The sequence below is a fragment of the Saccopteryx bilineata genome, chromosome 1 (assembly GCF_036850765.1).
Source record: "Saccopteryx bilineata isolate mSacBil1 chromosome 1, mSacBil1_pri_phased_curated, whole genome shotgun sequence".
In the NCBI taxonomy this organism is placed as follows: domain Eukaryota; kingdom Metazoa; phylum Chordata; class Mammalia; order Chiroptera; family Emballonuridae; genus Saccopteryx; species Saccopteryx bilineata.
The window spans coordinates 391,465,657-391,478,379 of NC_089490.1; the positions used below are offsets into that span (position 1 = coordinate 391,465,657).

Consider the following 12,723-nt stretch of genomic DNA (forward strand, 5'->3'; position numbering starts at 1 on the left):
CGTTGGAATTGAGTCTCGCTCCGTCCCCGTGCGCGGCTTTTGCAAGGCGCTGGGGCGGCTCGAGATTCCGCTTTTGCCCACACAAAGGCCCCTGACTCTGCCCCTCTGTGCGGTAACACAGGCGTGCACTGCCGAGGCACTCGGAGGAATCGCTCACTCCTTATCTGTGCGCGCAAACCAGGATATGAGGCCGGCCGCGTTTCCCTCTGAGTGAAACAGCCTCCAGCACGGAAAATCTCCACCGTTGTAATTAGTTCTCACTCCCTCCCGTGCGTGGCTTTCCCAGGGCGCTGGGGCTGCCCACAGACTCTGCCCTCGGCCCACAGAAAGGCCTCTGACCCTGCCTCTCCGTGGGGCAACACGGGCACCCACTCTCGGGGCCTAGGAAGAAATTCTAACCCACTAACTGCGCACCGACCAGGAGACCGGGTAAAATGGCCGCTCCGCTTGTCTTTCTTTGGGTTTGGCGCGAGTGTTAGCTTGTATTGCCCGGGTTGCCACAGAATCAGATTTTCCTCGGCTTGGATCTCTATGCCACAGCCTGGTTCGGCCGTTTGTGCCGCGGCGGCCTGGATCTATTCACCCCCTTTGCCCGCCTCAGTTTCTATATTCACAGTTACCAGAGAAAGCCGCCCTGTTTAGGTTAGTGAGGAAGGTGGAGCATTTCTTACTCCCTATTTCCTTCGGGGTTTGGTTATATATTTAGCCAATTTTTCACTCAATCATACCTTTGGGTGTATTGCGAAGCATCTGGAAGCTCCAAGTATAGGTTTTTCTGTTTCTGGTTGAAGATCTTGTTGAGTTTTGGGGGAGATTTATCGGTATCGCTTCCTACCCCGCCATTACTCTGACGTCCAGAATATTTTAATCTTACTCTCAGTTTTTCCATTTTCAGATTATTCCTTTCTTTCTTTATCTTGGTTAAATAGTTTTCTAAAATATTTCAGTTTCTTTTCAAATTTTAATTTCGTATTTAAGAAAATACTTAATCCTAAATTAGTAAGAAAATTGCAGAAGATTACTCCGTAGTTGAATTAGGTGATTGCCAAACCAGATGGAGAACCTGCACCATGTTTTCCTTGTGATGCCTTAAAATATTCATCAGCTGATGAACACATTTACAGGGAAGTTAGTTATGGGGCACAATCATAAATGAATAAATTATGGGTTTATCAAAGGCTAATGTAACATTGGTAATAGTATATTATGAAATTTTCATCATAAAATGAGTATTGGATGCTAAATATACAGTATGAGAATATTCTGAAAATATATAAATATGCAGATAAGCATTAATAAATGCAAGAAAATAATTGGGAGAAATTCATCAAAATGTTATAACATTTTACTTCTCATTTTGTTCTTTAAATTTTGTTGCATTTTAATTTTTTTCTAATGAATATAGTTTATTACTACAATAGTGTCACATTTTTAAACATAAAAATTTTTCATTATGGCCTGACCAGTGGTGGCAGAGTGGATAAATATTGACCTGAGACGCTGAGGTCCCAGGTTCAAAAAACCTGAGGTTGCTGACTTGTGCATGGGCTCAAGTAGCTTGAGTGCTGGTTCACCAGCCTGAGCACAGAGGCTCCAGCTTGAGCGTGGGATCATCAACATGATCCCATTGTTGCTGGCTTGAGCCCAAACGTTGCTGACTTAAAGCCCAAGGTCACTGCTTGAGCCCAAGGTTGCTGGTTTAAGCAAGGGATCACGGGCTCTGTTGGAGCCCTGTGGGTAAGGCATATAAGAGAAGCAATCAGTGAACAACTAACGTGCCACAACTACCAGTTGATGCTTCTCATCTCTCTGTCTCTCTCTCCCTTTTGCAAAAAGAAATACATAAAGGCCCTGGCCGATTGGCTCAGTCATAGAGCGTCGGCCTGGCGTGCAGGAGTCCCCAGTTTGATTCCCAACCAGGGCACACAGGAGAGGTGCCCATCTGCTTCTCCACCCCTCCCCCTCTCCTTCCTCTCTGTCTCTCTCTTCCCCTCCCGCAGCCGAGGCTCCATTGGAGCAAAGATGGCCCGGGCACTCAGGATGGCTCTGTGGTCGCTGCCTCAGGCTCTAGAATGGCTCTGGATACAACTGAGCAATGCCCCAGAGGGGCAGAGCATCGCCCCCTCGTGGGCATGCCGGGTAGATCCCGGTCGGGCGCATTCAGGAATCTGTCTGACTGCCTCCCTGTTTCCAGCTTCGGAAAAATGCAAAAAACAAAAAAACAAAAAAAAAAAACATAAAGAAAAAAAACCCAAAACATTGTTTCATTGTGAAAAATGAATTCTTTCATCCTTGATGCTTCCTGTCATGGAGTAGTCAAGTGTGTCTCTAGAAATGGCTTCTTCATCAGCAGTTTAAAATTTAGAGAATCACAAAAGAATACCAAACCAGGAGCCTCGTTGTGTGAAATCTGAGGAAACAGGCAATTATTTCCTCGAAACAACATAACTGCATTTAGTCCCTGAGCATTGGTCCCTGGATACTAGCCAAGCAATCGTGCTTGGAAACTGGTCTCCAGGGGTGATTAAATGTTGCGTTATCCTCAGTCCCCAGTATATCAGAAGCCCTGGAGTTATCAGGATGAAACAAGACATGTCCTGCTCTGCTTATGCTCACAGTTAGCTCCTTGATATTCCTTTTCGACATAATTCCTGGCAAATTTTCCATTTGACTAGGACCTGCACAAAATTTCTAAGTTGATCTTTTTTTTAACCTCAGAATTAAACAGGATGAGTGCACAAAAATTTACAAGAAGCTTATCTCAAAGAAAAGAATATATTACTGAAATCTTTGACTCAAGTAGTTTTCCTATTTTATTTGTGATAAAAACTTGAGGTCGACCAATTTCTGATAGGTAATATTGGAACAAGTTGGTTTTTTTCCACTTATTTTGGATCTTGGTAAGTAATACTCTCAAAATTAGAAAGTTTTAATTAAGATCAGAGCCAATGGGGACATTTTCAGAAAAGTGCACACACATAACACTTAGACCTTACCCTAAGTAAGACCAGGTTCTGTGAAACCAGAAATATAGAGTTGATGGAATTATAGCCTACAAACAATGTACATGTTTTAGAGTTATAATTTATTAAGGAGCACACAATACAGTGTACAGAGATGTGTTGTAGAATTGGGCACCTGACACTGGTATAATTGTGTTAGCTAGTGTCACCCTAATACATCTAATAAATTCAATTACAAATGTTATTTGAAATAGTTAACTTCGGAAAACATATCTTTTGAAAATTAATGCTAATATGTGGTCTATAATTTTAATACCTTAGGTTTGAAACTTTTTTGTGTTACTATTAAATGCTTTTCTAAACAAAAGGACAGTAAGTAATGCATAAGAATTGCTTTTTTCTATCATTGTTATTATATATCTAGCATTTTTTCTCAGGTTTGTTCAAATCATAAAAAGGAATATAGTATAATGAGCGTGTTCTTTCGACTCAATTATTCTTTGTAGAATGCCAGAGACAACATTTGCTAGTTCTAATTTTGAATAAATTACTTAAACTCTCTGTGCGGCCCTTTATCATTTAAAAAATTAGTTTATACTAGCACTTGTGGACTAATAGGTAGTAAGTAGGCTGACAGCTGTTGGGAAGAGGGGGTGGGATGAGCTATTAAGAAAATAAAAGAGACAAAACTCATGGACACAGATAAGAGTGTGGTGATTGCGGGGAGAGGGGGAGTGAGGAGAGGTGGAGGAGGGTACAGGGTGCATAAATGGTGATGGAAGGAGACTTGACTTGGGTGGGACACTCACAGTATGGAATACAGATCAATTCTAGAGTTGTGCATCTATCTGAAAACTGTGTAATTTTGTTAGCCAGGGTGACTCCAGTAGATTCAATAAAAAGGGGAAAAATGTTTAAATACAAAAATATTTCAGATGAAGCAAACATATTAATAAAGGGAAGCATTTAAAACAGTGTCAGGCTCATTCTAATTATGCAACATGGTGGTTTCTGTTATATCATGCCCAAGGGTCAGTTTAAGCCTACTTCAGACAGGGCGTCAGGGGGAGGTAGAAGAGGGGATAGACGGGATAAATGGTGATGGAAGGAGACTTGACTTGGGGTGGTGAATACACAACACCATATACGGGTGGCATATTATAGACTTGTATACCTAGAACCTACGGAATTTTATTAGCCAGTGTCACCCCAAGAGATTTAGTTTAAAAAATACACTGGGTACAGAACAAGTGAAGCAAAGAAAAGCACAATAACCAGCTGCATGAATGTTACATTAAATCACTGTGGAGTAAGCTTTCTAACTGTCAGCCAAAATTTTTTTAAATTTTCTTTCAGATTTTATTTATTCATTTTTAGAGAGAGAGAAAGAAAGGGAGAGAGAAAGGAGGAGGAGCAGGAAGCATCAACTCCCATATGTGCCTTGACTGCGCAAGCCCAGGGTTTTGAACTGGCAACCTCAGCATTCCGGGTCAACGCTTCATCCACTGCACCAGCACAGGTCAGGCTCAGCCAGAAAATTGTAATGGCCCAAAATGCCCTTCAGAAAGGATGATATGTTACAAATCAGTAGACAGTATTCTGAGAGCAGTTTCAGGTTCACAGCAATATTGAGCAGTGTTTCCCCACACACATACTTAGACTCTCCCTCCAACATCCACATCAGTGTGGTTCATTTACTGCAGTCTGGAACTAACACTGGTGCATTATTAACTAAGTTTGTAGTTTCTGTTAGAGTTTACTCTTTGTGTTGTACTTTCTGTGGCTTGGGACAAATGGATAATGTCATGTGTCCAACATTATAGTTTTATACAAAATAGTTTCACTGCTCTAAAAATCCTGCACTTTACCTACTTACCAACACCACAGTTTTGCCATTTCTGAAATATCATATGGCTGCAATCACACCATATCTAGTCTTTTTTTTCAGAGACAGAGAGAGAGAGAGATAGGAACAGACAGACAGGAACTGAGAGAGATGAGAAGCATCAATCATCAGTTTTTCGTCGCGACACCTTAGTTGTTCATTGATTGCTTTCTCATATGTGCCTTGACCATGGGGCTACAACAGACTGAATAACTCCTTGCTCGAGCCAGCGACCTTGGGTCCAAGCTGGTGAGCCTTGCTCAAACCAGATGAGCCCTCACTCAAGCTGGTGACCTTGGGGTCTCTAATCTGGGTCCACTGCACCCCAGTCTGATACTCTATCCACTGCATCAAAGCCTGGTCAGGTCATATGTACTCTTTTTAGATTGGCTTCTTTCACTTAGAAATTTGCATTTAAATAGTCTCTCTTTTCATAGCTTGATATCTCATTTGTTTGTAACTCGGCACCATACTCCATTGTTTGTCCGTATCCTATGGGATATTTTGGTTACTTCTAATTTTGGGCAATTATGCATGAAGTTGTTATAAACATCAAAAAAATTAGACATATTTCTATATTAGCCCATTAAATTTAATTTTTCCCATTATATTCTGTAAACCACTCATTATTACGAATTTTTAGAAATACTGGACTAATATAAATAAACCTTTTTGAACTCATTCTGGCTAAGCATCCCCTTTGTTTCTCAACAGTTTGAAGCAGTTGAACACAATGGATAGAAGGAATAACACAAACGTGTCTGACTTTGTTCTGACGGGGTTAACAGATTCTCAAGAGCTCCAGCTGGTTCTCTTCACACTCTTTCTCCTGGTGTACCTGATTAGCATCCTGGGAAATGCAGGGATGATTTTGATAATTCATCTGGATATCCAGCTTCACACCCCCATGTATTTTTTTCTCAGTAACCTGTCACTTCTTGACATTAGTTACTCAAATGTCATTACACCTAAAACCTTAGAGAACCTATTAATTTCCTCCAAGTCCATTTCATACATGAGCTGCTTCACCCAGATGTACTTTTTTGTCTTCTTGGGTGCCACTGAATGTCTTCTTCTCTCCACAATGGCCTATGACCGCTATGTAGCTATCTGCAATCCTCTATACTACCCAGTCGTTATGTCCAAAAGACTCTGTTGTTGCCTCGTCTTTGGGTCCTATTTGATTGGCTTGATGAACTCCACTATCAATGTGCTTTTCATGAACAGACTGCATTTCTGTGACTCCAATGTAATCCATCACTTTTTCTGTGACACTTCTCCACTTCTAGCCCTGTCCTGCACTGATACACATGGCACCGAGTTAATGATATTCATTTTGGCTGGCTCCATCCTAATTGTATCTCTTATCACAATATCTGTGTCTTACCTGTCCATTCTGTCCACTGTCCTGAAAATGGCTTCCACTTCAGGAAAACAAAAAGCATTCTCTACCTGTGCCTCCCACTTGCTGGGAGTCACCATCTTTTATGGCACTATGATTTTTACTTATTTAAAACCACGTAAGTCCTACTCCTTGGGAAAGGATCAAGTGGCTTCTGTTTTTTACACTATTGTGATCCCCATGCTGAATCCACTCATTTATAGCCTTAGGAATAAGGAGGTGAAAAATGCTGTCCTTAGAGCCATGCAGAAGAGAAGGGGCACCGGGCTGTTAAAATAACAATGATCTTAAACATCTAACTTTTTTTCCTTCTTCCATGTTGGGTATTTCCTTGATCTTTCCAAAACCAATTAAGTCATTTCATTTGTTTGCATTTCTGTTGAACCATTCTTTACTTAATCAAATATAACCTTGCACATTTCCAGGAATATGTCTTTTGAAACGTACATTTTAATTGCAAACCATAAAATATGTGTTAAACTCATGGTCCTTGTGATGTGTCAGTAAGCCTCAGTAAAATGCTTTTTGTTTTGAAATTCTGTGTGTGTTAAAATACCAGTGACTTCTTGATATTGATAGACTTATGGTCATTAAAAATGAATTCATAAATTAAATGCTTCACACATTATTCTAATTTTATAAGACACATTTAAAAACTAAGAATTGATAGATATTGTGGCAACCCAGAAACTTTCAGAGTGCTAAAGTTTCCTTCATTTAAAAAAATTTTTTTTTATATAATCTGGAATTTCTGTTTTAATTTTTCTGTTACTTAAAGGTCATTTCAGAACTTTTTTTTCATTTTCCTAGTATTTGGGTTATTTTTTAAAAAATAACTTTTTGAGTATGCCTGACATGTAAAATCTATACATAGTTAATGTGTACAATTCATTAAGTTTGCCAATAAGTGTACATCAGTGTATATTAGATATTGTCAAATTGCTTCCCCAAAAGGCTGTAGCATGGTACCAGAGGACACATTCTCTGCATCTCCACCAGCATAGGATATTATCACTTCTTAATTTTTCCAATAGGATGAATGTAAATTTTCAAGAATAATGAAGAGTCTGTTTTTTTATCCAACTTAAAAACTAGCCAAGTAATATGGATTTAACTATATTGATAGTTTAACTATATCGATTCTTATAATCATTGAATATAGAAGGTCTTTCCATTTCATTGTATCTCTTTCAATCTCTTTTAAAACTGCTTTGTAGTTTTTAGTATATAGATAGGTCCTTCACATACTTTGTTAAATGTATTCCTAAGTACTTTATTGTTTTTGTTGCAATTGCAAAAGGAATTTTTTTTAAAAAAACTGAAAGCAACAAATGAACAAACAAGACAAACACAAGGTATGACTATTACCAGGGGGAAGGGAGTGGGGAAGGTAATGGGATAAGAGGATCAAATATATGGTGATGGAAGGTTTGACTTTCTTTGGTGGGTAAACAATACAATATGCAAATGATGTGGCATAGAATTGTACACTTGAAACCTATTTAATCTTATTAGGCATTGTCACCCTAATACACCTAATTTTTAAAATAATTATAAAAATACTTTCAGGAAAAAAAAAAACTAGCCAGGTAGCCTACTGTTGTTGGAGGGATGATGGCAGAAGACACAAAACTTCTAGTCCAGTAACAAAGCACATTATTACTCAGAGCAAAAACAATAGCCACAGTTCATATTTACAGCAGCTCCTCATAGCCCCCCAAGTTCCATGAGTGAGATGCAGGTGGGATCAGATGAATGAAGCCACATACAGTGAGCTGCATTATAGGAGAGGATCTCTGAGTTTGGGGGACTCATTAAATTTATGGCAAGAAGATTCATGTCTATTCTTTGTCTACACTGTAGACTCTACAGAAACATTACCTCATAGCTCACAGTAGTTCACTGAAAAAACAACATTGATAAACAGCCCCAGTAGAGAGCAGTCAGGGCTTTGCATTTCTTGCATACCCTGGAAGATCTATGGGTGTTCAGGCTTCATGATAGATTGCCAATCCCAATGGAATAAAGAGTGTTAGCTGCTAAACTCTCTCTTTTTGTGTGTGTGGTGTGTCTTTCAGTTATTATCTTTTAGCTCAATGGTTTATTCTTTTTTAATTAAATTTATTGGGGTGACATTGGTTAATTAGACTATATAGATTTCAGGTGTATTTTTATGGGAAAAATGTAAGTTCACATGTGAAAATAGAATATGTAGACCAGATTCTGGTTTCCAAATGCCATCATCCTTGGAGAAATGGTTGTTTCTAGAGCTGTGTACAGAAAAATGTAACATATACCTGGAGGATATTGCGCTATTGGAATGTACAATAAGATGTGAAAGCAAACAAACACAGAAGACAAGAATATGTCCAAAGATCAAAGTAGACAGATTTAAAGTCTGATCAGACTTCAGTTTCTGCCATGACAATAAATGATACAATAGCCTTGCAATCATCAATAACTAGAATTAGTTTCAAATTGAGAAAACATTAAGCAAGAAAAACTTGTTCCTGTTATATTTGCAATCACTGTGCTTATTAAGGTAACATTGACATTGAGAATTACCATTAGTTTCTTCTTTGCCTTAAATCCCAAATCTTTACCTACATCAAGTATAATATATTGGTATTGGCTTTTTAATTTCCAAATAATCATGTCTTAGCAGCATTAAGCTTTTGTGAATAGAAGAATTGCCTTCCAAAAGTTCATCAAAGATGCAATACATACAAAAGTAGCTCCTTTATCAACACCAACAAATTATTTTCTAAAATTCTGAAGTATGAACACAGTTTTCTATAAGAGTCATTTTTGAGTGACATCAGAGAAATGACACTGTAAGCAGTGCTCCTGATACCTCTCCCTAAAAATTCAACAAATTAAACATCTAGAGAAAGAAAAATAATCTCAGGAGCATCTGAAATACACATAAATCAAACAAAAATACGATTGGGAAATGGTGGCTGAATATATAACCCACTTTGAAGGAAATAAGACAGAGAACAGAGTATTCCACTTTCCTCACTGACCTGAGCAAGGGCTGCTTTCATTTGGAACTGAGAGAAAGTGAGGGCTGGGGGTGTGGAAAAAGCTGGGATAAGGTAGAGACATTCAAGCTGAGATGAGAGTGTGCCCGCAGCTCAGCCCACACAGACTTAATGCCAGCGGCAAACCCTGGCAGAGGTGGGCAAACAGTTGCCTTGTTTACTCCAGGTATCCCGGTCGGCGATCACAGGCAGTGTGCAAGTGGATCCACCTGGTGCTTCAGGCATGGGTGCCCGCGTTCCCTGACAGAGGGGCTGGGTCAGAGACTGTCAGGTGTGACCCTTTGTGTGGGCTGTGACCAGAGTTTCTGAATAATCCCAGCTTTCCAAACAACAGCACACGGGAAGTGCATGAAAGCCAGCTTCCTTACCCCCAAACCTGTCTGGGTGTGGCACCTCTGCCAGCCATACAGGCTAACAAAGCGCACTCCTGGGGAAGAGAACTGTGGAAGTGGTGTGGGGAAGAGTGCTGGCAGCTTGCAGACAGCCCGTAGAGAGTAGACCTGTGGAGTGCTGAGGCATACTAAATATGCTGGGAGGTTCATAGAAAGACACCTGAAAGGCAATTGGCTCCCAACCCTGCCTGAGTATGCTGGCAGCTCTGGCTGGCAAAGCCTTACCCAGAACTCTGCGTTGTGTGGGAATAGAGGAGGATTTGGCAGCTCTTAGAGCATCTTGCTCTTTAGGCAGTGACTGGGGCAACTTCACAGGTGGGTCCCAGGCTGCTGGTTCAGGAAGGAGAGATTTGGGAGAGGCTCCGGGAAAATGGACTCTCCCATTGTCAGAGCCTGCAAACACTAAAAATCCCCGCCTACCAGCTACTGAGGCTTAGTTTATGTCATCACCATAGTGACACAACAGCAAATCTCTGCCTAAGAGTGCCACAGGGGCAGAACCTGGGGTACAGCGCCACTGGCCAAAAAGAAGAGAAGAAAGAAAAAGAAAGATAATTTCTCAAAACCAGGAAAAATCCACAGTCTTTATAACTTTTTCTATTTTTCTTTTTGTATTTTTAAATATTTTAATTTTTTTCCTTCCCTCTTGGTCATTTTATCCTCTTTCCACTTTATTCTTTTTTTTTTTTTTCATTTTGAACATTGTTACCCATAGGTGTTACATTTTCCATTCTTTATTTTTACATTCCAAAAAACTTAACTCAATTTTTTTTCTTTCTCCTTTTTTCTTTCTTCTTTTTTCTTTCACTTTTTCTCTCATTATAATCTCACCCAAAAATAAATTATTTTATTCTGAATTCAATTTTTTGTGGCATTTTTTGTGCTTTTTACTTTGATTTTTATCTCTTTAGCATTTTCCCCAACTCTGGCTCTCCATTCTACAGCTTTTGTGCTACTTAATACAAGAGAATTTTTATTTTTCACTGTACTTTCTTCTTTTTTCTCTTTTTTTCCTCTTATACACTTTCTCTCATTCAACCATTATTTACAAACAAATTATTTGATTCTTGATCCAAATTTTTTCCTTGTGACATTTTGTGGGTTCTTGCCTCATTGTCAATCCCAACAAACCCAGGCCTTCTGTTCTACGTATATTCTTTCCATTTAGCACAATAGAATTTTTAGTTTTTCACTGCATTTTCTCAAAAAAAATTTTTTATTAACTCTTATTAGTCTTATTAACAATACCATTTTCAAATGACATTAAAGAAAAAGAAATTGAATATCATAAATACAAAAGACAGTAATGTAGCTCAGATAGATGAGGAAACATCTATAAAAAACAATTTCAGTAGCTTAGAAACCTTGGAGTTAAATGACAGAATTTAAAATTGAATGCCTAAAAATACTCAGGGAAATACAAGAAAGCACGGAAAGGCAATTTAGGGAGCTCAAAAAACAATTCAATGAACAGAAAGAATACTTCACCAAGGAAAATGGAACTATGAAAACGAATCAAACTGAGATGAAAACTCAATTCATGAACTGAAAAACAAGGTAACAAGCTTAGCCAATAGAACAGGCCAGATAGAGGAAAGAATTAGTGACATAGAAGACAGGTAACTAGAGGTACTACAGAGAGAAGAGGAGAGAGACTTGTGAATTTAAAAAATTGAGACAGCGCGACAGGAACTGTCTGACCCCATCAGAAAGAGCAACATAAGAATAATGGGTATATCAGAAGGAGAAGAGAGATAAAATGGAATGGAGAACATATTCAAACAAATAATAGAGAATAGAGGAGAACTTCCCAAACCTGTGGAAAGAACTAAAGCCTTGTATTCAAGAAGCAAACAGAACACCAAATTATCTTAACCCTAACAAACCTACTCCAAGACATATCATAATGAAATTGACATAAGCCAACAACAAAGAAAAAATTCTCAAGGAAGCCATGGAAATGAATAATCCAACATATAAAGAAAGGCCCATTAAGTTATCAACAGATTTATAAGCAAAATCTCTTCAAGCTAGAAGAGAGTGGATCCCAATGTTTAAAGTTCTGAAAGAGCAGAACTTTCAGCCAAGAATACTGTACCCATCAAAGCTGTCCTTTAAATACAAAAGAGAAATAAAAACATTCACAGATATAGAAAAGATAAGGAAATTTATCACCAGAAAATCCACACTTCAGGAAATACTAAAGGGTGTTTTCCAACCAGACACAAAGAACAAAACAAAACAAAACTACAAGTAAAAGCTCAGTGGTAGAGCGTCGGCCTGGTGTGCAGGAGTCCTGGGTTCCATTCCCAGCCAGGGCACACAGGAGAAGCACTCTTCTGCTTCTCCACCCCTCCCCCTCTCCTTCCTCTCTGTCTCTCCCTTCCCCTCCCGCATCCAAGGCTCCATTGGAGCAAAGTTGGCCTGGGTGCTGAGGATAGCTCCATGACCTCTGCCTCAGGAGCTAGAATGGCCCTGGTTGCAACAGAGCACGTCCCAGATGGGCAGAGCATTGCCCCCTGGTGGGCATGCCGGGTGGATCCCGGTCAGGTAAATGCAGGAGTCTATTTGACTGCCTCCCTGTTTCCAACTTCAGAAAAATACAAAAAAAAAAAAGATTGTAATAAAAACAAGATTAATCTGTGACAAAGAAACAAAAGAGGAGAGAGGACAAAGATTAACAGTAGCAAAGGAGAATGGAGTGCAGAAGCACTCATGAGATAATGTACTACAATTAACATGATATGTATGCTTTCCATTACTTAATGGTAACCACTCCTGAAAAAACCAACACAGAAGTACATGGCTTGAAAAAAGAAGTTACAGAGAAAAGAAGTATGAATTATAACCAAACATAAACAAATGATAGAATAATAAAGGAGAAGAACCAAAAAAGATACAAAACTATCAGAAAGCAATAAATAAAATGGCAATAGGAAACCCTCAACTGCCAATAATTACACTAAATGTAAATGGATTGAACTCACCAATAAAAAGACACAGAGTAGCAGATTGGATTTAAAAATAAAATCCAATT

General features: G+C 39.0%; 1 protein-coding gene across 1 annotated transcript; it reads left to right on the forward strand.

Annotated features, from left to right (window-relative positions):
- The first annotated feature begins 4,455 nt into the window (after positions 1–4,455).
- Positions 4,456–6,529, forward strand: LOC136320788 (olfactory receptor 8H1-like). Its single transcript, XM_066253938.1, has 2 exons — positions 4,456–4,482; positions 5,563–6,529. The coding sequence occupies exon 2, from the start codon at positions 5,582–5,584 to the stop codon at positions 6,527–6,529; it is 948 nt and encodes a 315-aa protein (XP_066110035.1). The 5' UTR covers positions 4,456–4,482; positions 5,563–5,581.
- The last annotated feature ends 6,194 nt before the right edge of the window (positions 6,530–12,723 follow it).